The 26,615-nt window shown below is 42.5% G+C and overlaps 2 protein-coding genes across 5 annotated transcripts in view; one reads left to right on the top strand and one right to left on the bottom strand.

Moving 5' to 3' along the window:
• Window positions 1–7,780, top strand: part of gtf2f1 (general transcription factor IIF, polypeptide 1) — a 32,975-nt gene extending 25,195 nt beyond the window's left edge. For all 4 annotated transcript variants that reach the window (XM_084328184.1, XM_084328186.1, XM_084328183.1 and 1 more), the window contains 7 exons: window positions 1,513–1,669; window positions 1,862–1,917; window positions 2,390–2,518; window positions 3,030–3,103; window positions 3,856–3,997; window positions 5,693–5,825; window positions 7,070–7,780. In XM_084328184.1, the coding sequence (XP_084184310.1) occupies window positions 1,513–1,669; window positions 1,862–1,917; window positions 2,390–2,518; window positions 3,030–3,103; window positions 3,856–3,997; window positions 5,693–5,825; window positions 7,070–7,274 (896 nt within the window). In that variant the 3' untranslated portion in view covers window positions 7,275–7,780. The remainder of the gene's footprint in view (window positions 1–1,512; window positions 1,670–1,861; window positions 1,918–2,389; window positions 2,519–3,029; window positions 3,104–3,855; window positions 3,998–5,692; window positions 5,826–7,069) is intronic.
• Window positions 7,781–13,098: 5,318 nt separating this feature from the next.
• The window catches only part of LOC311240133 (GDP-L-fucose synthase-like), a 30,206-nt gene continuing 16,689 nt past the window's right edge, over window positions 13,099–26,615 (bottom strand). The window contains exons 7-11 of the mRNA XM_084328667.1: window positions 19,105–19,169; window positions 18,095–18,161; window positions 17,716–17,795; window positions 16,763–16,862; window positions 13,099–13,603 (exon numbers count right to left, since the gene is read on the bottom strand). Of these exons, the coding sequence (XP_084184793.1) occupies window positions 13,548–13,603; window positions 16,763–16,862; window positions 17,716–17,795; window positions 18,095–18,161; window positions 19,105–19,169 (368 nt within the window). The 3' untranslated portion in view covers window positions 13,099–13,547. The remainder of the gene's footprint in view (window positions 13,604–16,762; window positions 16,863–17,715; window positions 17,796–18,094; window positions 18,162–19,104; window positions 19,170–26,615) is intronic.

Consider the following 26,615-nt stretch of genomic DNA (forward strand, 5'->3'; position numbering starts at 1 on the left):
AGAACCATATCTGAATGGGGCAGGCCTCAAAGGTAGGCTACATATCAGCCTACATGTGGTGTTATTGACCATTTATCTTTTGTGAAATCTATAGATCTATAGATAGCAAGATAGGCATACCTGCCCTATTAGTACATTTTACTCAAATTGAGTACATTTTACTAAATTTTTTTTGTCATTCTTATGTTGTGGCAGCAGCAGGGGGGACGACTTCGTAACCTAGTTACTTTCAAAGTAACTAAGTTACTCTGATAATCAAGTAATCAGTAAAGTAACTAAGATTACTTTTTAAAGGAGTAATCAGTAATCAGTAATCATATTACTTTTACAAGTAATCTGTGGCATCACTGATGACAACTATTAAAGAAACTTGAGAGAGAGAGAGAGAGAGAGAAGGGGGGAGAGAGATTGAGGAGAGGGAGATGTGGAAGGAGGAGAGACAGGTGGAAGGAGGAGAAGGAGAGAGATGGAAGAGGAGGAGAGAGAGAAGTGGGAAGGACAGTGGCATGGTGGGGGCACATAAGTAGAAACGTGTTTTTAATCCCAACACGTTTATCATCTAATAATCACAGGGGGGCAGCAGAGAGCCATAGTCAGATCTTCTCTTTAATTCTGAGGAGCAGGCCGTAGTCTGCAGACTGTTATCATTTATTGTCAGGAAGTGGTTCTACCGGTTGTGAGTGAATGGATCACTGCAACTCCCTCTGTATCATAACCTATGTTTATTTTTTAATAGCCTTTATGCAACCAAACTTGGTTGACATGCTGGGTCGGTTTTGAATTCTAGCAACATCCTGCTTCACACCCCTTCAGTTACACACATTGGCACCAGGGAGCTGCCTAGTAAAGCCACCATCTCCTACTGTTGGCACCAGAGCAGCTCTGCTGGACCGTTTAGGGGTTTAGTGCCTTGCTCAAGAGTACATGGGCATTAGTTGTTGAGGGAGGGGAGCAAGTGTCTTATTACTCTCTCTCACTCCTTCTCTTTCTCTCTACCTCTCTCTCCCTCCCTCTGTTTCTCTCTCTCTTTCTCTCTCCCTCTATTTCCCTCTCTTTCTCTCACCCTCTTGCTCTCTCTCTCTCTCTCTCTTACTCTCTCTCTCTCTCTCTCTCTCTCTCTCTTACTCCATCCCTATCTCCCTCCCGCTCTCTCTCCATCCCGCTCTCTCTCCCTCCCTCTCTTTATCTCTCTCTTACTCCATCCCTATCTCCCTCCCGCTCTCTCTCCATCCCGCTCTCTCTCCCTCCCTCTTTATCTCTCTCTTCCTCCATCCCTCTCTATCCCTCCCTCTCTCTCTTCCTCCTTCCCTCTTCTCTACCTTTCTCTCTCCTTCTCTTTCTCTCTCTATCTTCCTCCATCCCTCTCTCTCCCCCTCCCTCTCTCTTCCTCCCTCCCTCTCTTATCCCTCCCCCTCTCTCTCCAACATTGTTTCTCTCTTCTATTCTCCACTGCTTGGTCGTTCCTCTCCTCCCCTATCTATCCACCCTCCCCCCTGTCCTCTGTGCTATCAGACGGAGAGAAGTCCAAGTCCAAGAAGGAGAAGGCAGCCAAGGCCAAAAGCAAGAAGAAGAAGAAGAAGAAGAAGGGCAGCGACAACGAGGCCATGGAGGACAGTGACGATGGAGACTACGAGGGTCTGGAGGTGGACTACATGTCTGATGAGAGCAGGTACAGTATGGAGGTCTGGAGGTGGACTACATGGCGACTTTGGGTCTTTGAAAAGCGATATACAAAATAAATGAATTATTATTATTATTATTATTACATGTCTGATGAGAGCAGGTACACTATGCAGGTCTGGAGATGGACACACAAACGTTTAATCTGTTCCTGTCTTTCACCCCTTTGTCGTCTCTACAGCTCGGAAGAGGAGCCAGAGAAGGGAAAACCCAACAAGGGAGATGATGTCCCCAAAGGTCAGAGGTCATCTGCTCTTCTGTGTGTGTGGGGGGGGGGTTGATCTATTAGTGACACATGCATCTCAGACTTCAGGGAAGCACAAAGAAGCCCTCCCTCTCCAGGGGAAGAATGTGACAAATGTGCTCTGGGGACAAGTTCTGACAAATACCTGTCTGTATAGTCAAAATTGTGCCTCCAAGAAGAGTTAATAACAATCTGTATAGTCAAAGTCGTGCCTCCAAGAGGAGGGGAACTTTAATGCTTGCCTATGTTTGGCCTCTGTATTGATCAAATTGATAATAAAGCCTTGTCATGTATCACTATAAATATAGTATACAACTATTCATTTTGAGTAATGCACCTATAAAAATGTGTGTCTTCATTTAGAGTTGAGTCATTCGTGTAATTTGTTTTAAACCAACGACGGGTCAGTATTGGATACCTTTTTCCCCCCTTTCCAATCCAACTCTTTCCAATCCTTCACCGTAGGAATTGACGAGGCATCCGAAAGCGAGGAGGAGAGCGAGGAGGAGAAACAGAACGAGGAGGAAGGGAAAGAGGAGGAGGAGGAAGAGGAAGGGAAGAAGACCCCAGTCCAAAAGGAGAAGAAGAAGAAAGGTACCCGCCTGGTCAGAACAGCTGAGAACGTATCTGTTGTGGTTCAACACCGTGACCAGTGACGGGGAGGAGACCCAGGCGTGGAGCTCCGTGGCTACGTCAGACATGGGACTCTACCAAATGAACGGAGAGACATGTAAAATTACTTACACCAGTGAATGTAGAGGATGTTTAGGGTCTTGTATTGACATTTTAAACTAGGAATGTTCTGCGGATCTTTTGTAATTAAATTAGTTTGTTATATTTCGGGTGCACACTGATGACGTATTTAATATTTTTTTTTTTTTACAATTTACTTGTTTTGACATAAAATTGAGAAAATATTTTATGTACAATATTGAAATTTACATTTGATTGCCATCGCACAAGTCAGTTTCCGCTACTCGCATGAATGATGTGCGTTGTATTTTCAGTGAGGACGTCGCCTCCTGTTAATTTCCGCGGCTGATGCCTCTCTTCCTATATATAACCCTCTGTGCTGTAACGTACCGACCCATGTGTGTGATTTCAGACAGCAGCGCAGAGTCGGAGAGCTCGGACGACAGTGACATCGAAGGAGAGGCGGCCTCCGCTCTCTTCATGGTGGTGAGTGTCTGAATGTGTGGATAACTTGCTAGTTGCTACCATGAGCCACGTTTGCACCTAAACTACCTGGAACTGTAATTGCCATGAACTAAATGGTAAATGGACTGCATTTATATAGTTATGTTATCCAAAGCACACAAAAACAAAGTACACTAAGAGGAGTGCTGCGTCGGGCTACACTATGCTCGCTAATGTGCTTGGTAGCAGCAATGTTAACGGAGATTGTGCCAAGGAGTCATCTGCCAACAAAGCTATTGTCAAAGCTGTGTAAACGTTACTCAATACTTGTTGCTCGGCGGGGAAAGATCATTCATCACTGCATCGTTTATACAACTTAGTTTAATACAGAAGTCTGTTTTCCTAAACTTTGCATTAAGGAAGGCATTCAATGTCAAAGCTATGGGAGGCGGTTGGGGTCAAAAAGGGTAACACGATTAATTACGGTGAATTCATTATTAATTAATTTTAACACGTTAATTCAAATTAATTGGAAATAAAATTAAGGCGTTAATATTGACAGCCTAGTATATAATCTCTAAGTAGAGCTCTGTAGTGTGAATACATTTTAACGCATGAAGAATTGCGACCTCAGTCGGAATTCGTATTGAATCTGAAAATGTGTGTATCGCTGCAACCCTGGTTTACTCCCCTCATCACATCTAGTTTTTCTCTCTCTCCCCCCTCTCTCTCTCTCTCTCTCTCTCTCTCTCTCTCTCCCTCTCCCCCCCTCTCTCTCTCTCCCCATCCCTCAGAAAAAGCGCACGCCTCCCAAGCGTGCGGGTGGGCGTGGCTCCGGAGGCAGCTCCAAGACGGGCAGTCGTCCCGGCACACCGTCCATAGACTCCGCCTCCACCTCCAATACACTCCGTGCTGCCGCCAGCAAGCTGGAGCAAGGTGACTCACTGTATACATGGCACACATGCACTCACACCGTCACACATGACACACGCATTCAGTAACTCGTTGCAATGGCTCATTTGCATATAATTGACATTTATGAAAAGTCTCATGATCTGTTGTATCTGTGAATCATGATCTGTTTTTGTATCATTGACAAATTCATAATATTGGCACAACTTACCAATGTCTAAAAGTATACTATGTCAACACAACTATTGAAGGAAAGTAATTGCACAGGGATCAATGTACTAGGGGTGGGACGATACATTGATCCAGATCGATATATCGCTCTATTATCAATAATCAAATAGGATCGATGCAACGTAAAAAGATCGATTCATATTGCGATACTCTTATTTTGAAAATCCGGCGAGTCGTATCCGCCCGCGCCCAGTAGTCTGAAACTCTGTGTAGACATTACAGCAGAACAGCGCTACAGAGCGTCTATTTTGCGACCCGATATAAGTCTGTGCAGTTTTTTCCCCGCAACGGGTCAAATGCATCTAACATGCTTTGCATCGTCGCCATTCCTTTATGCCCACGTCGCATGGGCAGATCTAAATTAACGTTACGTTAGCTGCTTAAGCTAACTAAGCTAAGCAGCTAACCGTGAGAGAACAGGAGAGAGGAGAGGGGACTGAGGAAGGAGGAGGGGCGGGGGCATTCTACCTTTCTGTGGGGGACTGGGGGAAGGGCGTTCTCTCTCTCTCTGTGTGTGTGTGTGTGTGTGTGTGTGTGTGTGTGTGTGTGTGTGTGTAAAGACCAGGTGAAGTCAGGAGTATTATATTGATATTATTTACTGAGGATGGACAGATAATGTTGATATTTAAACATGAATACATAATCATCATGCAACATAAAACAATTGTAGGAACAGTTTGGGAGAGGGAGGGGTTTTAGCTTGCGTGTTGTGAGTTCCAAAACATTTTACTGAAAGTGTAAAGCTCAATATATAAAAACGTGGCACTTTACAGTGAACAGGAGGTCTATTTGTATTAAAAAAACAATAGATTGTTTTTCATTTAAATGTCTGGAAGAGCTCAAAAATAAAAACGTCAATTGATATTTCCGTAGCTTTTTTTTAGTTGATCTAAATGTGACTGATTGTGTTAGATGGGCACATAATATCGTCTCATATCGATCGCAGGCACCTGAATCGAATCGTATCGTGGCAGATTTTGTGATATCGGCAAATATCGTATCGTTGTCCAAAGAAACGATATCGTATCGTATTGTGATGAAACTGGTGATTCCAACCCCTACAATGTACTGTACCAATGCCCTTGTTGTAGTGCATCAACTTCTTAAAGTGATTTTCTTAACGATAACAAAAAAGTAATAAAGGTACAAAAAAATTTAAGGTTTTGGCAGGTCACATATTTTATTTTGAGAAAAGTGTAATACAAGATCTTGTTGAGTTGATATTGTTAATGTTTCCATAAATACAATGAGTAAAATGTCTCTTCCGGGCACCCAAGTGGCGACCCATGTAACGCGCTGCGCTGCGTCGCGAAGCGGCTGACCCGGCGTCCTTTGCCGAATGTCTTCCCCCCGCTCTGTCCCCCGTTCTTCCTCTATCTCTCTCTACTGGACTGCCCGGTAGTACAAACAAATAAAAAATCTACCAAAAACATTAAAAAAAAATATATAAAGATGTCTCTTCCTCCTTCTCCCTTCCCCACCGTGCAGGTAAGAGGCAGGGCGCCCCTGCTGACTCCCCTGCCGCCAAGAGGCTGAAACTGGAGCCCAGCAGTCAGAGCCCCGTGGCATCAGGGAAGAGCACGCCCCAGCCGCCCTCAGGCAAATCTACCCCCAGCTCCAGGTACACCTCTCTCCTCACATCCTGTATCTCTGCACAGACTTGCCACATATAAAGACCAAGGATTACCCTGTTATTTTAACTCTGTAGCTCCTCTCCATTGCATTATTCCTGGTAGTGTACACAGTCAGAGATATCTGTATTCCTTCAGAAGAAGCCATTGGCTACCATTCGTTCTTTTCAAGCAGTAGATCTCAGTTTGTTTCTTGTCGAGGACCCCCAGGTTGATGCACACTAGGCTGCGGACCCCCGTGTGATGAGATCACCTCACGGACCCCCATCTGAGAATTTCTGTTAGATATGATTTAGTCCAGAATTCCTTTGCCGTCTTTTCTGTAGTTGAGGATGGCAGTGGAGAATATGAAACCTTGATCAGAATAGTCATCCTTCTAGTCAGTGAAATATTAGTGAAAGTAAACTACTCATCGCTTTGGCTGAGGACCCCACTTTGAGAACCGCTGACCATGTTCACACGGCGGCCATTTAGCTCTTTGCTCAGGTTGGTTTTCCTTTCCACCCTGTTCACACCTGTGCGTGACAAAATGGCCACCGTGTGAATCTGGTCAGTTGTTGTTGAGTATGAAAAAAAACATCCACAGACTTGAAATTTGCCATCATGTTTTGACTCCTAGCCCTGTGTCTTACTTCCCAACCATGATCACTGCTAGACTCCTCTCTCAGCGCTATCCATGCTGTTCCGCAGCTAGATGGATACAAACTAGGGGTGTCCGATATTATCGGCTTACCGATATTATCGGCCGATATCGGCATTAAAATGTGATATCGGAAAATATCGGTATCGGCAGGCAAGCAAGTAAGAACAAATTCTGATTTTATTTATTGTCAAAAGTATGCATAATGTTGTTAATTCCACAACAAGACATATGTAATGTTAATTACTTGAAATTATGCCCTTTTTTGGGGGGGGAAACCCTGCATATATCGGTATCGGTTGATATCGGTATCGGAAATTAAGAGTTGGACAATATCTGTATCGGTAAAAAAGCCAATATCGAGCATCCCTAATACAAACCAATGCAAAGTGAATGGGGCCGCACCCCTGTCTGTTCTCTCTCTCTCTCTCTCTCTCTCTCTCTCTCTCCCTTGTGTCGCAGCTTCACAGATACATACATGTTGTTATCGCATCGGAGCAGGAGAAAATCTGATCTGTAAAAGTGTGCATCTGTATTGCTCAGCCACTATCGTGTGAGCACGGGTCGTAATGTCCCCCGTCCCTCCCCCCACAGTGACGTGCAGCTGACGGAGGAGGCAGTGCGCCGCTACCTGATCCGCAAGCCCATGACGACCAAGGACCTGCTGAAGAAGTTCCAGACCAAGCGCACAGGGCTGAGCAGCGAGCAGACCGTCAACGTGCTGGCTCAGATCCTCAAGCGCCTCAACCCTGAGCGCAAGAACATCAACGAGAAGATGCACTTCTACCTCACCGAGTGACCGGCGGACGAGACGCCTTCAGTGCGAGAGGACAGGGAGAGGGAGAGAGGTGTTGGCCACTTCTTGCAGGAGGTTGAGGAGAGAAGAGGGAGGGATGATTCACTGACCTCCCCCATGTCTTAGTCTTCACATCAAGGTATCGGTCTGTGATTTCAAAAAATAAAAAGAGAACACATTTTGAAAAAGCTGATCTATGTATGTATACATTGTGCTGTGAGATGCGATGGGGTCTAACGTGAGCAGCAGTAGGTGACGTATTATGTTAAGCGTTTTGTAATTATGTCAGCCGTATCCCCCACGTCGTCTACAGGGAACAACAGAAGGGGTTTATATGGGGGAAAGCATTCCTGGTAAATATGGTTTAATCTCAGCTCCACTTGTCAAAATGTCTTACTGAATGAATAAAAATATCTGTTTGTATTTGCCACCCAGCCAGCTACTGAGGTTTATGACTTCTTTCTGTTTGTTGGACACTTTGTTTTTGGTAATAAAATCTAATAAAATCAGTTGATGTTGCCTTTTTGTTTGTGGCCACATGGTGATAAATGTGACCCATGCTCTTGATGTTAGTACAAAGAAGAGTATGATGTTATGTTGTATGTTGCACAGCAACTGAAGTTGTCCCCCATCACTCCACTAGCGCAGTCTGAACATGCGCCATACTCTCATCTCCCGCTGGATTAGCCTTGTTAAAGGTGGCTCATCTAAATGTAGTTCCTCATGGAGTATTTTGTTATTAAAGGAGGCTCATATACGTGTAGTTACTCATTCGAGTGTATTATGTTATTAACCACTTGACTGAGTTTGAGTTGTACCTGTTGGGATTTGACAACTTTTGGATTGTGACACTGCTTTCAGTGAGCTTTCCTTAACCGCTTGACTATAGGAGCTTGACAAATATATAGGTGATTTCTTCTATTTAAAACTGAAGAACATTTATCCCAGCCAATCTCTTAGTTACATCAATATTGTGCTGTCAAAACGTTCATCTTTGTAGATTAACTCATTTTATCTGCCAGGAAATGCTAAAAGAAAGTCATGACAGAAACAGTAACTGTTGGGATTCGAACTGATCATTTGTGGATTGTGAGACTGCTTTGAGTGAACTTTCCTTAACCACTTGACTATGTGAGCTCGATAGCTTATGTTTTCTTATATTTAAAACTGAATAACATTAATTATAAATGTTTTGGTTCATTCTTAAATTGTTCCACAAATTAACCCCAACAATAGAAATACATCTCCTTTTAATCCCCTTAGCTTTTTGAACAGTACATTTACAAAGTCTCTCAAATCATATTTCTTGTGTATTGAAAAAAAAATTGCACACCATCCGGGAGTAACTTTGCTTTAGCTCTGTACATTATTTGCATTATTTTATAATAAACCAAATTTCATAACATGAGACTTTATAAATAGTGTGGTCATAGTAACCAGCCTTATACATGCTCTGAATGGCCCGCTTTTGCAGTAAAATGATTGGATTTACAGTCTTTTTAAATGTCGACCCCCACTTCCACAGTATGATATGGAAGTATAAGTGAGCAGTAAATTATGTACAAGGTCTTATAGTTTAATATATCCTTACATTTATACAGGATTGCTACTGCCATAGAAAAGTTTCCTTGAATAATATGTTGTTTCCATGTTATGTTATGCTGGTCAATAACTACCCCTAGAAATTCGATCTCAGAAATTATTATTTTTTCTTTCGATTACCAAAAAACATAAATTTCCTAATATTGAGAGACAATTTAACATCAAACAAGTTTTGAGAATTTCCAGCTCACTTTCGATATCATACCATAAAGTACCATACCATCATATCATAAAGTTCCTTTAAATTACCTGAACTCGTTAAATATTTTGTGCTCGAGGTTTTGCTCAAAATGTGGTTACTGCCACATCAATAACAGCATGGTCAACACAAGGGAAGAATGAGGAACTTAAATATACATCAATAACAGCATGGTCAACACAAGGGAAGAATGAGGAGCTTGAATATACATCAATAACAGCATGGTCAACACAAGGGAAGAATGAGGAGCTTGAATATACATCAATAACAGCATGGTCAACACAAGGGAAGAATGAGGAACTTAAATATACATCAATAACAGCATGGTCAACACAAGGGAAGAAAGAGGAGCTTGAATATACATTTAGACCAGTTTATTTGCAAAGATAAATAAACATGTTCCACAGACTCAAGGATGTCATATATAATTGTTGAAAAGACATCAAATAAAATATTAAGCATATTTCCAACAGAAATGTACAATAAAAACTTGGATCTACCAGTTTTAAATAGTTGTGTCTCTGTTTGTTTACCATTGTATGTGCTGCCCCTCTCTCTCTCTGGTCATAACAGTTGGGAGTTGTTAAGAGTTTTGGCTCAGTGTGCAAAGAACTCAAAACTTTCACTGGAGAAGCCCGCTTGACAACTGACCATTTTACATGATCAAACCAGGAAATACACTTTTCCTTTTCCATTATAGAATGAACAGAGCAATCTGAGAGGTGTGGCTTGATTCGTACCTGTTACTATCTGGTTTTGTGTTTCTGTTTCAGATAATCTCTAGGGATGTTATGTTGCCAGAGGACTTGTGACTTTGTGATAGGTAGGCAGGAAGTTGCTGTCACTCTGGGTGGTGTGTCACAAAAAGGTGCACCAGCACATTCACTTCCCCACCAGGATGATTTATCCAGTGGCATCGTTTTGGTATGGCACTCGCCATACCTTGGCTTCTAGCCAAATTAGACATTTGAAATCAATCTGAAATACTTTTTGTCATGTGTGACTAAATCATCTAATTTGCATGTAATTTCTCATTTGTGAGAAATGAAATGACAGACCAAATCCATTCCGGGACAACTTAGTGTCATTCACTGGAAGTAGGTGTGCCAGTATGGCTATGTATTTTAGTAAACAAAGCAGGAAAAGTATCTACCCTGATATATTTGTAAAGGGGAGAGTGATAAAAATTTTTTTAGGAATTTAAATACTTAGGAGTTACTCTTGACTCAAAACTGACTTTTAAAAAACACATTTAAAAAATGGCTCATGTTTTAAAGTTTAACATTCTGAATTTCCGCCATATTAGAAATTATTTAACAACAGAGGCAGCAAAAATGTACCTAAATGCTATGATCCTGTCCTATATGAGATACTGCATGCCATGCTGGATGCAAGCCAATCAAACTACCTTAAATCCGATCAGATGGACAAGCTCTGAAGATATTGGACAGAAAATCTAGACAGCATCACCACTGTAATATTCTCCCCAAATACAAATTACTAAGCTTTGATCTTCTCATACATTCGTCTAGTTCATAAAATAATTAATAATACTGCCCCTCCTCCATTGACACATTTTGTCCTATCGTGTTCTGAGCTGAGAACAAGGGCTTCAAGATCTGCATCAAGAGGTGACTGCAAGGTCCCTCTAAGAAACTCTGCTTCTGCCCAATCCGCCTTCTCCTTCAATGCCATAAAAGAGTGGAACAGGCTTCCTAGTGACATAAAAAATTATATAACCCATGATCACTTTTGCTCTGTCACAAAGAAATGGCTCTTGAGTCACCAATGTTTCCAATACTAGGTGGTGCTGTCTGACTTCCTTGTGTATATGATTACACAAGAGTCACTTTTTACTTTGGAACTTGTAACAATGATTAATGTAAATGCACATTGTCTATAAATAAAAAGAAGAAGTGTAGCCTAGTTCTCAACAGTCACGGAATACACTCCAAAAGCCCAGTTTTTCTAAATGCAACAGGGATTTTGAGGTGATGAAATCACTGCGCCCAGGCAGCAGTGGTTCGGCAAAAAAGATTTCTGAGTATATATCTGCTTAGAAAACGAAAATGTCTAAATATTATTAAAAAAATCCTCCACATGGTAAATACACAGGTCACAACACATTTACAGGAAGGTTTTGGAGTTGTATTTGGAGTATTTCGTGACTGTTGGGATTGGAACTAGGCTACACTGGCACACCTACTTCCAGTGAATGATGCTAAGCTAGGCTAACAGTGCGGCTGTTCCCTAACCCTATGCATGCACAGAGAAGAAAAGGGTATGTATCTGCTTGTCTAACTCCAGGGTAGATGGCAAATAAGCAAATTTCCAAAAAAACTTGGCATGTTCCTTTAACTCATTGGGTGCCAATAACGAGTATACTCGTGTTTCGCAGACAAGCGTTGAGTGCCAATAACGAGTATACTCGTTTTTGGATCCTTTGATATTTTTCCTTTGATCCCCGTTCTAAACATCCAGCCAGAGCTCCCTGGCACAACGTTGAAATTGCAATGACGATCGAAATCCACCAGGTGGAAGTATCGCCTACCCTATGAACATGGGCCAGCTATTAGTGTTTAATTAGTGCCAGCCCCCAAACAACTAGGTACTCGTGAGCAGCAGTGAGCAGGACATGTTCGACAATCACGATCGCCTAGACCAGTGGTGCCCAACCAGTCGATCGCGATCGCTGATTTCAAGTAGATCTTGATTAATAAAATTTGATTATTAAAAAATAAATAAAAAATTTGCTAAATCAACTCTTCCTCTCCTTGTTAACTACAACAAGCAATGCTGTTTGTTATTTAAGATGAGGTCGGACTCGGCACTGACAGATTTGTGTTCATTATGCTGCTTTTATAAAGCCTCAAATGACGGCTTACAATATACAATTTTGGCTGGTAGCTCTCGGGCTAGGTGGTAAATAAAAAAGTAGATCTTGGTTCAAAAAAGGTTGGCCACCCCTGGCCTGCCCTAGACCGAACTATTGGATATTATGAAAAAGACTAAATGGATTATATGGATGATGATTATGGACGATAAGGTGTGTTTGTTGGACTAAGCACTACTGGTAAAACGTAAAATAACTATAATCAAACCGACCAATGAGGAAACCTATTCGGCTCCGTGGTATAGTCTGGCCCGAGCACACAATATTAACCTGGCTGCAATGCAATGGCGAGCGAACTATTGGATATTATGAAAAAAACTAAATGGATTATATGGATGATGATTATGGACGATAAGGTGCGTTTGTTGGACTAAGCACTACTGGTCAAACGTAAAACAACTATAATCAAACCAACCGATGAGGATACCTATTCGGCATCTATATTCTGGCACGAGCAGATGAAGAAGACGGATGAGGGCTACCTAACGTATTGATCCTGTTCTGATTCAAGACACTTTTGGACTCGAAGTGAGAAATGGAGTACCTCTAAACCAAAGGTAACGTCTATTTTACGTGTACTTTACCGAAACTCCATCATAAAACATGTGTTTATATGATCGCAGCGTCAGATATACAACCCCCCCCCCCCCCCCCCTTCCCCGGCTTTGTGAAGAAAAAAGGTCATGTGTTTACCTTTGACCTGGCAATAATATAGGTTTCAAGCGAGCAGCCGCAAGATTTGCGCATACGCTGCACAAAACACACTTTATCTCACGATCTCTAGAAAACCAGCCTGGATTTTAGTGAAACGGGGCAATGTTTAGCTTGGAATTGTGAACGAACGAAGGTATGTAGAAACAAACTCTTTTTTACATGTTGGACTAGAAATAGTGTCTGTCAAATGAGCCATACTATTGTCTCCATAGCTATAATATAGAATATACAATAGATCCGCAAAAATCGTGAAATATCGTGAAAATTGTCCAAAAAAAAGCTGGTGCCAGGCAGTACAGCTGAGGAAAGAGGGTGGTGTAGTGGCTATTTGTCAACAACAACTAATACAAACTAAAAGCCACTGAAGCACCAGGGCAGCCAATCTTACGCATATCAGGAAGTCCATTGTCCAGACGGCATTGACAGTTTTGTGGCATTTATTGTAAATTAATCAAAGAATACAGAAAAAATATGTTTGAAACTATATGACTATATGAAACTATATGATCTCCTGATGCTGGTAAAAAACCATATACCTTCCCTGGTGCCCACTGTGCTGTTGTCCTCTAATTACCTAAATACACCCAGCTGTGCTTCCCAATTGCCCAAAACCCTTTCAAAGTAAAAGCATTTAGCTGCAACTCATAATAACTTAAATAATATGGCTGTAAACTAATTAATTCTACAAAATCACATGACAAATAAATATATTAAATAAATGTGAAAATAGTCAATAGCTCCCACAGGTGGCACTCAAAGAGTTAAGAGTGTAGTTCAACCCAATGGCACACAGCTCTGGAGAAAAGAAACCGCAGGTCTCCGTCATTTGAAACCACTTCCGTGGGGAACTAAGCGCAGGGGGAGGTCTTCATGTCCGGGCGATGTCGTAGTTGGTCACAAACCAATCACAGGTCTTCTGGATGGCTGGGGGAAGGGAGGAAAGCATACACAGGTGATGTTGAGGCATGCAAATGATGAGGCGGCATGCAAATGTTCTTCCCTAAATCCATACTTCATTTGTTTGCTGAGGGATGCAGTGGAAAAGAGACACAATGTGTCATAGTTAAAGCATTGGACTGGTCCCACACGAAGGTCAGTCAGTGACGGTTAGTCTCACTATTGATTGATTTATTGAAAAGTTTATTAACAGATTGCAGAATGGGTACAGTACAGTACAGCTCAATACATACAATTGTTAAGGGGATGCAGACCAGAGAAAGACTTTCGTCTTGTTTACATCAGGGTCCCCCATTTTCAATTCATCATAACATATATGACATACATGACATACAGATAGACAGTACTGCTACATCTATACATTTATGACATATCAGATTTGCAAATACAGTACTGTTTGTGATACAAAAAGTGTCCAGAAAAAGAGTGTATATACATTTGACGTAGAAACTGTACATTGGGGAGGTTGGGTGGGTGGGGTGGGGTTGGGTGGGTGGGTGGGGGCTGTACATTGGAGGTGGGGGGGGGGTTGGGTAGGGGACACACACACTGTACACTGTACATTGGAATACTGACAAAGCCATACTTGGTCATTTACTGTACAACTGGGTTAGGACATTTGTAGGGGCCAGTTTCGAATTGCAGTCTCCCGTAGGTGTTCTTTGAGAGTGTTTTTGAAAGTGGGTAGTGATTCACATTCCTTTACAGCTTTGGGTAGGGCGTTCCACATTGATGTGGCATAATTGCAAAACGTGTTTAGTCCCTTGTTTGAGCCGAATCTGGGTTTGACATGATTTGTGGAGCTCCCTTTGGTGTTGTGATCGTGGTATTCACTGACCTTTGGGAAGTATTTTGACATGTACATGGGTACCTTAGTCGCGTAGTGTATCTTGTAGACCAGGCCCATTGCAAGTTGCTGTACTCTGTCGTCTACTCTAAGCCATCCTAGGCTGTCAAAGTGGGCAGGGGTGAGGTGGGTTCTAGGAGTAAGGTCAAGCAGTAGTCTGACCAGTTTGTTTTGAGATGTTTGTAATTTTGTTTTTAGCGCCTTTGAGGTGCTTTGGTACCATGAGGCGCACGTGTAGCCGGTTCAACGCTGAACCTGCCACTACTTCGACCATGCCTTGAGTGGGAGTCGAACCCCGGGCGTCCGCACCGGGGCCAGCATCGCAAACCGCTGCGCCAAGAAAGGAATTCCCTCCTAAGCGCTCAGTTTGGATGCCTCTGGGGAGTGAGTTTTACTTCTATGTGCCGTAGTCACACTATCGCGGCACATATCCGTTACATTCACCCCCCCTAAACTCACACCACCCAAGGCATCCGGGTCACGGCACCACTGTAGCCGGTTCAACGCTGAACCTGCCACTACTTCGACCATGCCTTGAGTGGGAGTCAAACCCCGGGCGTCCGCACCGGGGCCAGCATCGCAAACCGCTGCGCCAAGAAAGGAATTCCCTCCTAAGCGCTCAGTTTGGATGCCTCTGGGGAGTGAGTTTTACTTCTATGTGCCGTAGTCACACTATCGCGGCACATATCCGTTACACACGCATAGTCGTAGTACCCTTGAATGAGTGCTCCTGCCAGAGTCTTCAGGGTATTCTTGTTTACCAGAGAGGAGATCCGGTACAAGAATCGAGTTCGTTGGTTGACTTTTTTTATTACATTGGATGCCATTTTGTCACAGGAAAGATTAGCCTCTAGGATGGAACCCAGGTAGGTAATTTCATCTTTCCTTGTGACAATATTGTCACCCACTGTAACCGAGAAGCCGTCGGTCTTGCTGAGTTTGAACCGAAGAGAATGGACTCTGTTTTGCCCATGTGTAATGATAGTTTGTTGTCGGCGAGCCATATGCAGATTTTGCCTAGTTCTGAGCTGAGGGCTTTTTCAACCTGTAACTTGTTCTTGTCAGAGACCAGCAGGGCTGAGTCGTCCGCAAACAGGAACAAGTTGCAGTCACAAGCTGACGACATGTCATTTGCATAAATTAGGAATAGTAGCGGTCCTAGTATGCTTCCTTGTAGAACACCACAGTTCACTGTGAGGGGGGGGGGGGGGGGGGGGTAGGGTACCGTTTACCTCCACCATCTGTTCTCTCCCCTCCAGGTAGGATTGTATCCAGCTCACTGATAGACTATCAAAACCAATTGCTTTTAGCTTGTCAATCAGAATGGTGTGATTGACAGTGTCGAAGGCCTTTTGTAGGTCCAGCATGACCATGCCGCAGTATTTGCCCGCGTCCACCTCTTGTTTGATGTGGTGGCTCACGTGCATTGACCTTCGTATGGGACCAGTTCAATGCTTTAAATATGACACATTGTGTCTAATGGCATTGCTGGTCTATGAGCTGCTTCACATCTAAAACTCCAGGGACCTCAGGACGACTTAGTCCAAGTGTTTGTTTTCTTAGGTCAATCTGAGAAGCTGTTCACTTCATTGTCGTTTCACACGTGTATGACACATTGAAGGTATGACAATAGCTTACCAGACAGGGGCGAATCTATACAATCAGTTAAATTCAGATCAAGTCAAGTCAAGTCAAGTCAAGAGTTTTAATTGTCACGGCATACAGGTATACAATGAAATGCGGGTGGTCTTGCCACCTAAGATCTCCACCCGTTTGCTTTGCTCGGAAGCCAACCTTTGTTTTTACACTTCCAACATTCATGCTGCATAATAATTTCAATACTTGAAACTTGAAACTTGAAACTTGAAGCAGACAATGTACTGTAGGTGCCACCTAAGATTCTGATCTTAGGTGGCACCTACAGTACATTGTCTGCTTCAAGTTTCAAGTTTCAAGTTTCAAGTATTGAAATTATTATGCAGCATGAATGTTGGAAGTGTAAAAACAAAGGTTGGCTTCCGAGCAAAGCAAACGGGTGGAGAGAGGAAGCCCACACTAAAGGAAGCCTGCATGTATAAAGGCCTGGTACACACCGGCCCAGGTGTGCCCCAATTTCCCTGATGACCCTCCCCAGCTCTGCTCTGCCAGCTACACCCACCAATCGTGTGAGACAAGGAAACAAGCAAAGCAAGCAAGCAAACAGTGTGTGTGTGTGTGCGTGCGTGCAGGTTCTCCACTGGCTGTTTTATGCAGTGTTAAAGTGTATCATGAACTCTGACCTTCTGGGAGAGGTGTGAATTTGAAGTCCGGGAGGTAGCGTCTCAACTTAGCATTGCTGGCCGTTTTCTTCATCTGGCCGTCAGACATGGTGGTGTCAAACTGGGGTCAGAGGTCAAGGGTTATAGGTGCAGCACTTTGTCGATAGGTGATCCTGAGGGTATGAGTGAGCCTCAAACCTACAGCACACTTGTCCCTTCATCCACTTGAATAGATTATGTGAAAATCTTGCCATAGTGAGCTAGACTTTTTTTTTTACTTTTATTTATAGCATTTTCAGATTTTTCTGGCCACGCAGGACCGATAGAGGGAGAGAGGGAGAACGGGAGGACAGGTAGGGAAGACATGCGGCAAATGGTCGCCAGGACTGGGAAACAAACCCGGGACAACCGCTTCGCGACTCAGCGCGCTATGTGGTGTGCTACTGGAGCGCCCCCTAGTGAGCTAGACTTCACTATTAGATAGATAGAAGACAGACAGACAGACAGACAGACAGACAGACAGACAGACAGACAGACAGACAGACAGACAGACAGACAGACAGACAGACAGACAGACAGACAGACAGACAGACAGACAGACAGACAGACAGACAGACAGACAGATATATATATAATACAATATAGATATCATCTTTATTGTTTCCGTAAAAAACAGTGACCTCTAGTCAAAAGAGCCTCGCTTGGTTTAGCACATTGTTTTTGTCTGATGTGTGTTGGAGCAGGAAGAGGGGAGGGGTTGCTATGGCCGGCCACAACTCAGGCTCTGCTTAGAGAGGTCTGGAGAAAATCACAGTACAATAAGTTACTAAACTCCAGACAAAAGCAAAAGAAAATGATCCGTTACAGATTCTACCTTTAAGTTTAAAATGATATCTTGCAAGCAGTTGATATGGACTCTGAGGGAGAAAGGGGTCAGACAGCAGGTACTATGTCTCTGCTCTGGGAAAGGATACAAGTATCTGTCCTTTGAAGTCCAGTGATTCTGCGATCATCTCCACAGCGTCCTTGATGGAGATCTCATCCTCCGCTCCCACTGCGGTTGACAGGAAACATGTCAGAGAAGGCAATCGCTTCCTCTCTCTCTCTTTCTCTGCCTCTCACACACACACACACACACACACACACACACACACACACACACACACACACACACACACACACACACACACACACACACACACACACACACACACACACACACACACACACACACACACACACACACACACACACACACACACACACACACACACACACACACACACACACACACACACACACACACACACACACACACACACACACACACACACACACTTGCTCTGGACTCACCAGAGAGAATGATGGGGTCAACCTCACTGTATTCCCTCAGCACCCACAGGATCAATCGGCCGATGTCCTGGCAACACAAACACACACATGACATATCGTGATGACAATACGCACATAATGCACTACGATGTATGAGAGCGCACATGCACACTGTGTAAACCTGTGTTGCTGCCTGTGACACTATTGTGATGTCATCATTTATTTCATTGTTTCTTTATGAACCCAGGATTCCATAAAAGTGTTTTAATAATGGAATATCACAATGAAATAAAGATGGTCCAAAAAGGAAAAAAATTATGTTGTTATCTCATGTCTGTAGACATATTGTACAGCATGTACCAATGCATAAAAAAGATTAATGAACTGTATTTTCTTATTTGTATTACATAATTCCTTGACGTTTTGCTGCCAACTCATCCTGCACACAGGGCAATATATAAAACTTCCAACAAAAAATGATCATCCATTGTTAAAACAGTCCCAATGCTTAAAGATATTATAAACAAACAAATAAAGTTGTACTCAACATCAAATTTCATTATTTTCTCAATGTGTTTGTTTAGTAGCAAGTTGCAACGGCATTTTTAGTGTTACAGACATTTCCATTCAAAACTCCTGCAGTGCTTCCTGTCTCCTCGTTATCTCGAGAGTCTCTGGTAGAACTAAAGAAATACACGGCTGTCCAACTAAAAAATAAAACCAGGTAGTTTGCCTACAGTAGATTCCTGAAAAGTTATCGCTTTTGGACATTACAATGTTTTCATCCGACAGCAGTGATAATTAACTTCTCAAATGAAGACCGTTAATCAGTGGGTGAAAGACATTAGTGGCTTCGTCATAATATAAATTTTTTATAACAGGCATTTTCCGATGTTCTGAGCCTTGCTACCCTGGCACATTTCCTATAATGTTCCTATTCCTATCGGCTGAGGTGAAACAGAAATGTGTGTACTTCTTTGTAATGACATCAATGCAGAGGGAAATAAAGAAAGAAAATATCTCTTTTGTACCAGAGAGTAGGTGAACTGTCTCCTGGGAGTTCCAGAGCCCCACACGTTCAGAGGCCGTCCTTCTTCTGTGGGAGAGAGACGGAGGAAAATTATATATTGTTTACTTAATCTCAATCTGCTCAATCTAAACCTTTTCAAAAGGTCTGTTGAGGTTGCCCTCATTTCCAATAATGCCAAATGATACAGACATGTTCAAATAAAAAGACTGACACTGATGAAAAGAAAGAATAAACCATTACAAACAGATACACGTTGAAACGGAGTGGTTTGTGATCATGGTTTTTAAACTGTCCATATGTCAGGGGAGTATTGTGTCTTTAAAGTGTGTTGAAGAACGTTCCATGAGTTTGTTCCTGATCATATTCTTGTTTGTTCCTGATCATGAGTGTTGATGTGAATCAGGGGTGGGGCTAGGGGGTGGCTACTTGGGCTCAAGCCCCGAATGTTTTCTGAAAAGCCCTGAATCTATTAAAAAAAAAATATATATATATATATATATTTTATTTATTTTTTGGACAATTCATCATTGTTACATGAAAATATGTTTGCACCAGATTTAGCAGAAGCTAATTTCCATCTGTGGTCTATCCAGCTGCTAACTGTATTTAAGTGAGTTAAGTCTTGGTGTTATGGTAGACTCAGACCTAAGCTTTAAATCACAATCAACAAGTTGACAAAAACGTAATTCTTCCACCTTAGAAACATAGCTAAAGTACGGCCATTTATAAATCAAAAGGACGCTGAAAACCAGATCCATGCCTTTATCTCAAGCCAACTCGACTACTGTAATGCACTCCTTACCGGCCTTCCAAAAAAATACGATGAGAACTATTTTATTGCAATGCACTATTGCATTATTTTATTCTATTTTACTAACTATTTTATTGCACTGCACTATTTTACTTTGTATCAGTGATAATCAAACCGTAAACAGACGCATATTAACACTTTCAAGGTAGGGCTGGGCGATATGGCCTCTAAATGATATCGCGATATTTTTTAGCCATATCGCGATACACGATATATATCGCGATATTTTGACATTTCCTCTAAAGCACTTAAAAATGCTTGATTTAACCCTTTGATGCATACAGTCACGCCAATATGATGATTATAATAAGTCCCTGCAACATATGTTTGCATTATTAAACCATGAAGATGCTTTAAAAAATAATTTAATGAAAATGTACTAAGAGTAGTCTACTGACACACTAATAAAAAGGTGTATTTACATCTAAGACAATTTATATAAAAACTCTTGGGTGCCTAAGACTTTTACACGGTACTGTGTTTTCTATCCACTTTAGCCAAACACACACACATATATATATATATATATATATATATATATATATATATATATATATATATATATATATATATATATATATATATATATACACACACTACTGTAAGAAAATAATAATCACACACAAAGGTATAATGGCTTATAGCAGACTTAATGATTTTAGAATATTTCAGATAATGAAATTAAATGTTTATATCATCAACTATCCAGTTAGTATTTATACTAACCCGTCTTCAAGGCCTTCAGTAGGTTTTCTGATCTGCACGGTTTCAGCCAGCTAATCACCCAACCCACAAGGGTATGCGATTCGACACAAACCACCATTGACCTCATTTTGACCACTGACAAGTCAATGATCTCCAGTAAAGGGGTGATAGCATGCGGGTTAAGTGATCATTATATGATTTTCTGTACCCGCAAAAAGCTAAAACAGAAGGCCGGCTGTCACAAAACAGTCACATCTAGAGACCTCAAAACTTACTCTAGAGAGGCCTTTAACCTAGAACTGGGGAGCTTGGACTGGTCAGATGAACTCAGTGGTACACAGGTTGAAGAAACATGGCTTGGATTCAAAACCAAATTCACAGCAATACTCAACAACATGGCACCGATAAGAACCACCAGGGTTAAAAATCGCGCTGAGGCATGGATGCACACTGAAATACTGGCCGCTATGAAAACCAGAGACAAAAAATGCTCTGAACTTCATAAAAGTCAGACAAAGCTTTCCAAAAGCTCAAACAGTGAACTCCAAGCCCACGTGGTTGAACTAAAAATCCAAAGAAACAGACTAAGAAATGACGTAAACACCATGATCAGAACCGCAAAAAGAAATTTCATCAACGACAAAACTGAGGAAAACAAAAACAAACCCCGCAAACTTTGGAAATTACTCAATAATCAACTAGGCTGCAGTAAAAAACTTAAAACCAGATTCTCAAACATAAACATAAAGACGGACAACACGCTCATCACAGACAAGCTGGATGTAGCCAATTACTTAAACATCTTCTTCACAAACATAGCCACAACACTGGTAAACAAACTACCCTCCCACTCAGGGCATTATGGGGTAGAACACATAGTAGCATACTACAAAAACCTAGGGGTCCACAAAGACGACTTCAAACTTGAAATGGTAACAACCGATGAGGTACTCAAAAAATTGAGCGCCCTCCAACCTAACAAGGCCACTGGCCATGACAACATCCCCTCCAAATTCCTCAGAGACGCAGCAGCCGCCATCACCCCAGTCATCACACACATAATAAACCTCTCTATAAAACAGGGGCACGTCCCCAAGGACTTCAAAATTGCGAGAGTGACCCCTCTACACAAAAAGGGCAGCAAATTAGACCCAGGCAACTACCGCCCTGTTTCTATTCTTACCTCCATCTCGAAAGTCATGGAGAAAATAGTCTATGAACAGGTCGAAAAGTACTTGGCGGAAAAAAATCTAATCTACGAATTCCAATCTGGCTTCAGAACGTCCCACTCCACTGACACATGCCTCCTCTATTTGAACGACCACATCAAACAAGAGGTGGACGCGGGCAAATACTGCGGCATGGTCATGCTGGACCTACAAAAGGCCTTCGACACTGTCAATCACTCCATTCTAATGGACAAGCTAAAAGCAATTGGTTTTGATAGCTTATCAGTGAGCTGGATGCAATCCTACCTGGAGGGGAGTGGTAGAGGTAAACGGTACTCTATCCCCCCCCCTCACAGTGAGCTGTGGTGTTCCACAAGGAAGCATACTAGGACCGCTACTCTTCCTAATTTATGCAAATGACATGTCGTCAGCCTGTGACTGCAACTTGTTCCTGTTTGCGGACGACTCAGCCCTGCTGGTCTCTGACAAGAACAAATTGCAGGTTGAAAAAACCCTCAGCACGGAACTAGGCAAAATCTGCATATGACTCGCTGATAACAAACTATCATTACACATGGGCAAAACAGAGTCCATTCTCTTCGGTTCAAATAACAAACTCAGCAAGACCGACGGATTCTCAGTTACAGTGGGTGACAATATTGTCACAAGGAAAGACAAAATTACCTACCTGGGTTCCATCCTAGAGGCAAATCTTTCCTGTGACAAAATGGCATCCAATGTAATAAAAAAAGTCAACCAACGAACTAGATTCTTGTACCGGATCTCCTCTCTGGTAAACAAGAATACCCTGAAGACTCTGGCAGGAGCACTCATTCAAGGGTACTATGACTATGCGTGCACCTCATGGTACCAAAGCACCTCAAAGGCGCTTAAAACAAAATTACAAACATCACAAAACAAACTGGTCAGACTACTACTTGACCTGAACCCCAGAACCCACCTCACCCCTGCCCACTTTGCCAACCTAGGATGGCTTAGAGTAGACGACAGAGTACAGCAACTTGCAATGGGCCTGGTCTACAAGATACACTATACGACTGGGGTGCCCATGTACATGTCAAAATACTTCCCAAAGGTCAGTGAATACCACAACCACTACACCAGAGGAAGCTCAACAAATCATGTTAAACCCAGATTCGGCTCAAACAAGGGACTAAACACGTTTCGCAATTATGCCACAACAATGTGGAACGCCCTACCCAAAGCTGTAAAGGAATGTGAATCCCTGCCCACATTCAAAACAGCTCTTGAAGAGCACCTACGGGAGGCTGCAATTCGAAACTGGCCACCGTAAATGCCCAAAACCCCCACCACCTCCTAATAGACAGTCTCCTCACCACCGCATGTATATATTCCCTCCCCGCCGTATGTATATTTCCCTCCCACCCACCCACCCCCTCCTAATGTACAGTTCCCTCCCCATCATATGTATATACTCTGTCAGGATCTAGGGGTAACAGTACTGTATATTTGAATACCGTTATGTCACAAATGTATCAGTACTAAATACCTATATGTCCCTATGCCATAAATGTCATGTATGTTGTGTATGTCATAAATGTCTATATGAATTGAAAATGGGGGACCCTGATGGAAACAAGACAAACGTCTTTCTCAGGTCTGCATCCCCTTAACAATTGTATGTATTGAGCCGTACTGTATTGTACCCATTCTGCAATCTGTTAAATAAAGTTTTCATTCATTCATTCATTCATACTGTCTGTAACGTTTGGCTACTGAATGTAGAGAGATGGGGCGAGAATGAACAAGAGAGCCAGCCCCCCCCGGGTTTTGTTCTAGGTTCGCATTTTGATCGTCTAAGCTGCCATAGGTGATGACGTCACACTCGAATGTAAACAGGAAGAGATGGAGATGGAGACACACAGAGATGGAAATTGGATGATATACAGAAACGAATAACCAATAAATATGAAGTTATGTTTAAACTTCTGTTGTCAAGCGTTGTCAATATAACCCACCCCCTTTCCTCACGAATGGAACTAGTCTTGTGGAGTCCGCTTTGACCGTTTTCCAGGGTTAGCAGCTATCGCTAGTTAGCTTAGCATAATCCTAATGGATACCTTGGTTAGCAGCTACCGTTAGCTCATTGCTCGTGTCAATTAAATTGCATGTTATTAAAGGTCCGCGCTGGTCTGTCTAATGAAATTACAACCGCAACATTATATCGCACTGTACAGCCCTGACTACACTAACGTTAGCCTATAGCTCCGCCATCCCTGCTACACTCGGGACCAGTACACTAACGTTAGCCTATAGCGCCGCCGTCCCTTCTCGAGGAAAGCACTGCGAGTGTCTCTCGGCCGCGGGCGGCGCCATATAAAATAATACTCGATGTTCACGATATAGTACAGTACTACATCTCGGGTAGAACAATCCGCGATACATCGAGTATACTCGATATATCGCCTCCACCCCTATTTCAAGGTGGTGGTATAAGTAAAAAATTGTGGTGTCGAAATAAAATAAAAACGTGCCCGCTATCGCGGGCACCTATCTGGGCTAAGCCCCGGATCTCCTACAATCCTAAATCCGCCCCTGATCACACACACACACACACACACACACACACACACACACACACACACACACACACACACACACACACACACACACACACACACACACACACACACACACACACACACACACACACACACACACACACACACACACACACACACACACACACACACACACACACACACACACACACACACACACACACACACACACACACACACACACACACACACACACACACACACACACACCTCCATGCCAAATGTCAGCCTCCTAGGGTGAAACCTGTGGCTGCTAGAGAGTGGAGAAATTTTTGTGGACTGACCGACCAACCAATCTACCGACCGAGTGAATCTTACACATTGTAGATTTAAACCTGAAAGTGGACCCAATGGAGAATTTTTTGTATTTGTATTTATTGGTTTAAAATACAGAGACAGTGCATATTAAGGAACATTTGACTGTAAATATGCCAGTTTAGCCAAGTTGGCTAATTTTCAACTGTAGTCTCTGGGGCAGGTGACATGAGCACTACAATAATTAAAACATAGTACAATAATTAAAACACAGTAGGAATCAGTATAGGTTACAATACACTAAAATACATACAAATAAATACATTACAATACATTATACAACGGCATGCAAATTTCTCGATTCTGATTGGCTGAAACAGTCATTTTACACGTCTTTATTGGCAACAATCCACGCTGCTGGCCCAGGACCCGCCCACAACCGACCCACATCACATCACTCCGCCGGATCACAAGAAGGTGGCCAATAATATTTACAAATGGATATGTTAATGGCGACTAAACGACTAAATATGAAGCGATTCTGTCAAGGGGAATGTGTTAGCCCTTTAAACAATGTTGGATGATGTAATTGATGGGTCTTGAGGCAATCTAGAACAAAAGAAAAATCGCGGTTTGATTGATAGATTAATTGATTGATTTAAATTTCTACTTCCTTCTTGCTACTGACTGCAGCGTTCTCTCTCACTGTCCGACGCTGGCGTACCCACAAACACACACACACACATACACACACACACACACACACACACACACACACACACACACACACACACACACACACTGTGACACACACACACACACACACACACGCACACACACACACACACACTCCTGTCTGCAACAGCGGGGGAGTCAGACTGAGAGAGAAGCAGCGCTGTTTTAAGTGAGCATGGTCTATTGAATTGATTGATTGGTTGATTGCTAATTTTATTACTGTACCCCTGGTTTCCAACTGGTTAAGTTTAGGCTAAAAGAAATAAATAAAAAAATAGGGCGAAGAAAACGTTTTTTTCCTATGCATTCCCTTAACAATTGTGTGTATTGAGCCGTACTGTATTGTACCCATTCTGCATCTGGTAATAAAATTTTCAATCAATCATTCCAATAATACACAGTTGGATGTGTTAGTTGGTTGGATGCACTTCAAGCTGCTTCCACATGAGGCAACTTCTCTCAATCATTCCAATAATACACAGTTGGATGTGTTAGTTTGGTTGGATGCACTTCAAGCTGCTTCCACATGGAGTTGTGGGAACAACTTTTTCTGGCGGATGGTTTTTTCAATAAATCTTCGATTAATGTGTGTTTATTGTATAGAAATAAGGTTGGATGAATCTGGCAGTTGTATAAAAGCTTTACACCACGTGCAGTCGTGATTTGTGACCAATAAACCATGCCTAGGGGGGTCTAACGACCCTCGGCTGCGCCTCGGGCCTAACAACCACCCCTAGGCATGGTTTATTGGTCACAAACCACTCCTGCGTGTGATGTAATGCTTAATCACAACCCCTCAGTTAAAATGGTTGCACACTTGACCATCTCTCAACCATGATTTTAAGTTAGTTTTAAATTAAATGTAACTTTGATACTCCCTGAGCCGTGTTGGCAGACTGTTCCAGGTGTGGGCTGCTCTCACGGAAAAGGCTGCCTGACTAAAAGCAGACCTCCTGTTTGGGACTACACAGTCCCCTCTGACTACATACCTGGGTCCAGGGTCCTATACAAGAATGCAGAGAGGCTATAGTATACTGCAATAGTCATACATTACCATGATACCTAGAGAGTGACTACTATGTGAAGCATGTTTGTCAAAATGTTTGAAAGTGCAAACTCCTAGACCTAGAGGCTCCACCTGAGGGCCTTCCTTAAGTGCTGGTCAGGCACGTCTTTCTGGTCCAGACAGGTTCTCTGTTGTGTTACTCAAACCACTGTCTCTCTCTTGTTGCCT

The sequence above is a fragment of the Notolepis coatsorum genome, assembly GCF_963971535.1.
Source record: "Notolepis coatsorum genome assembly, chromosome: 14".
Classification (NCBI taxonomy): Eukaryota; Metazoa; Chordata; class Actinopteri; order Aulopiformes; family Paralepididae; genus Notolepis; species Notolepis coatsorum.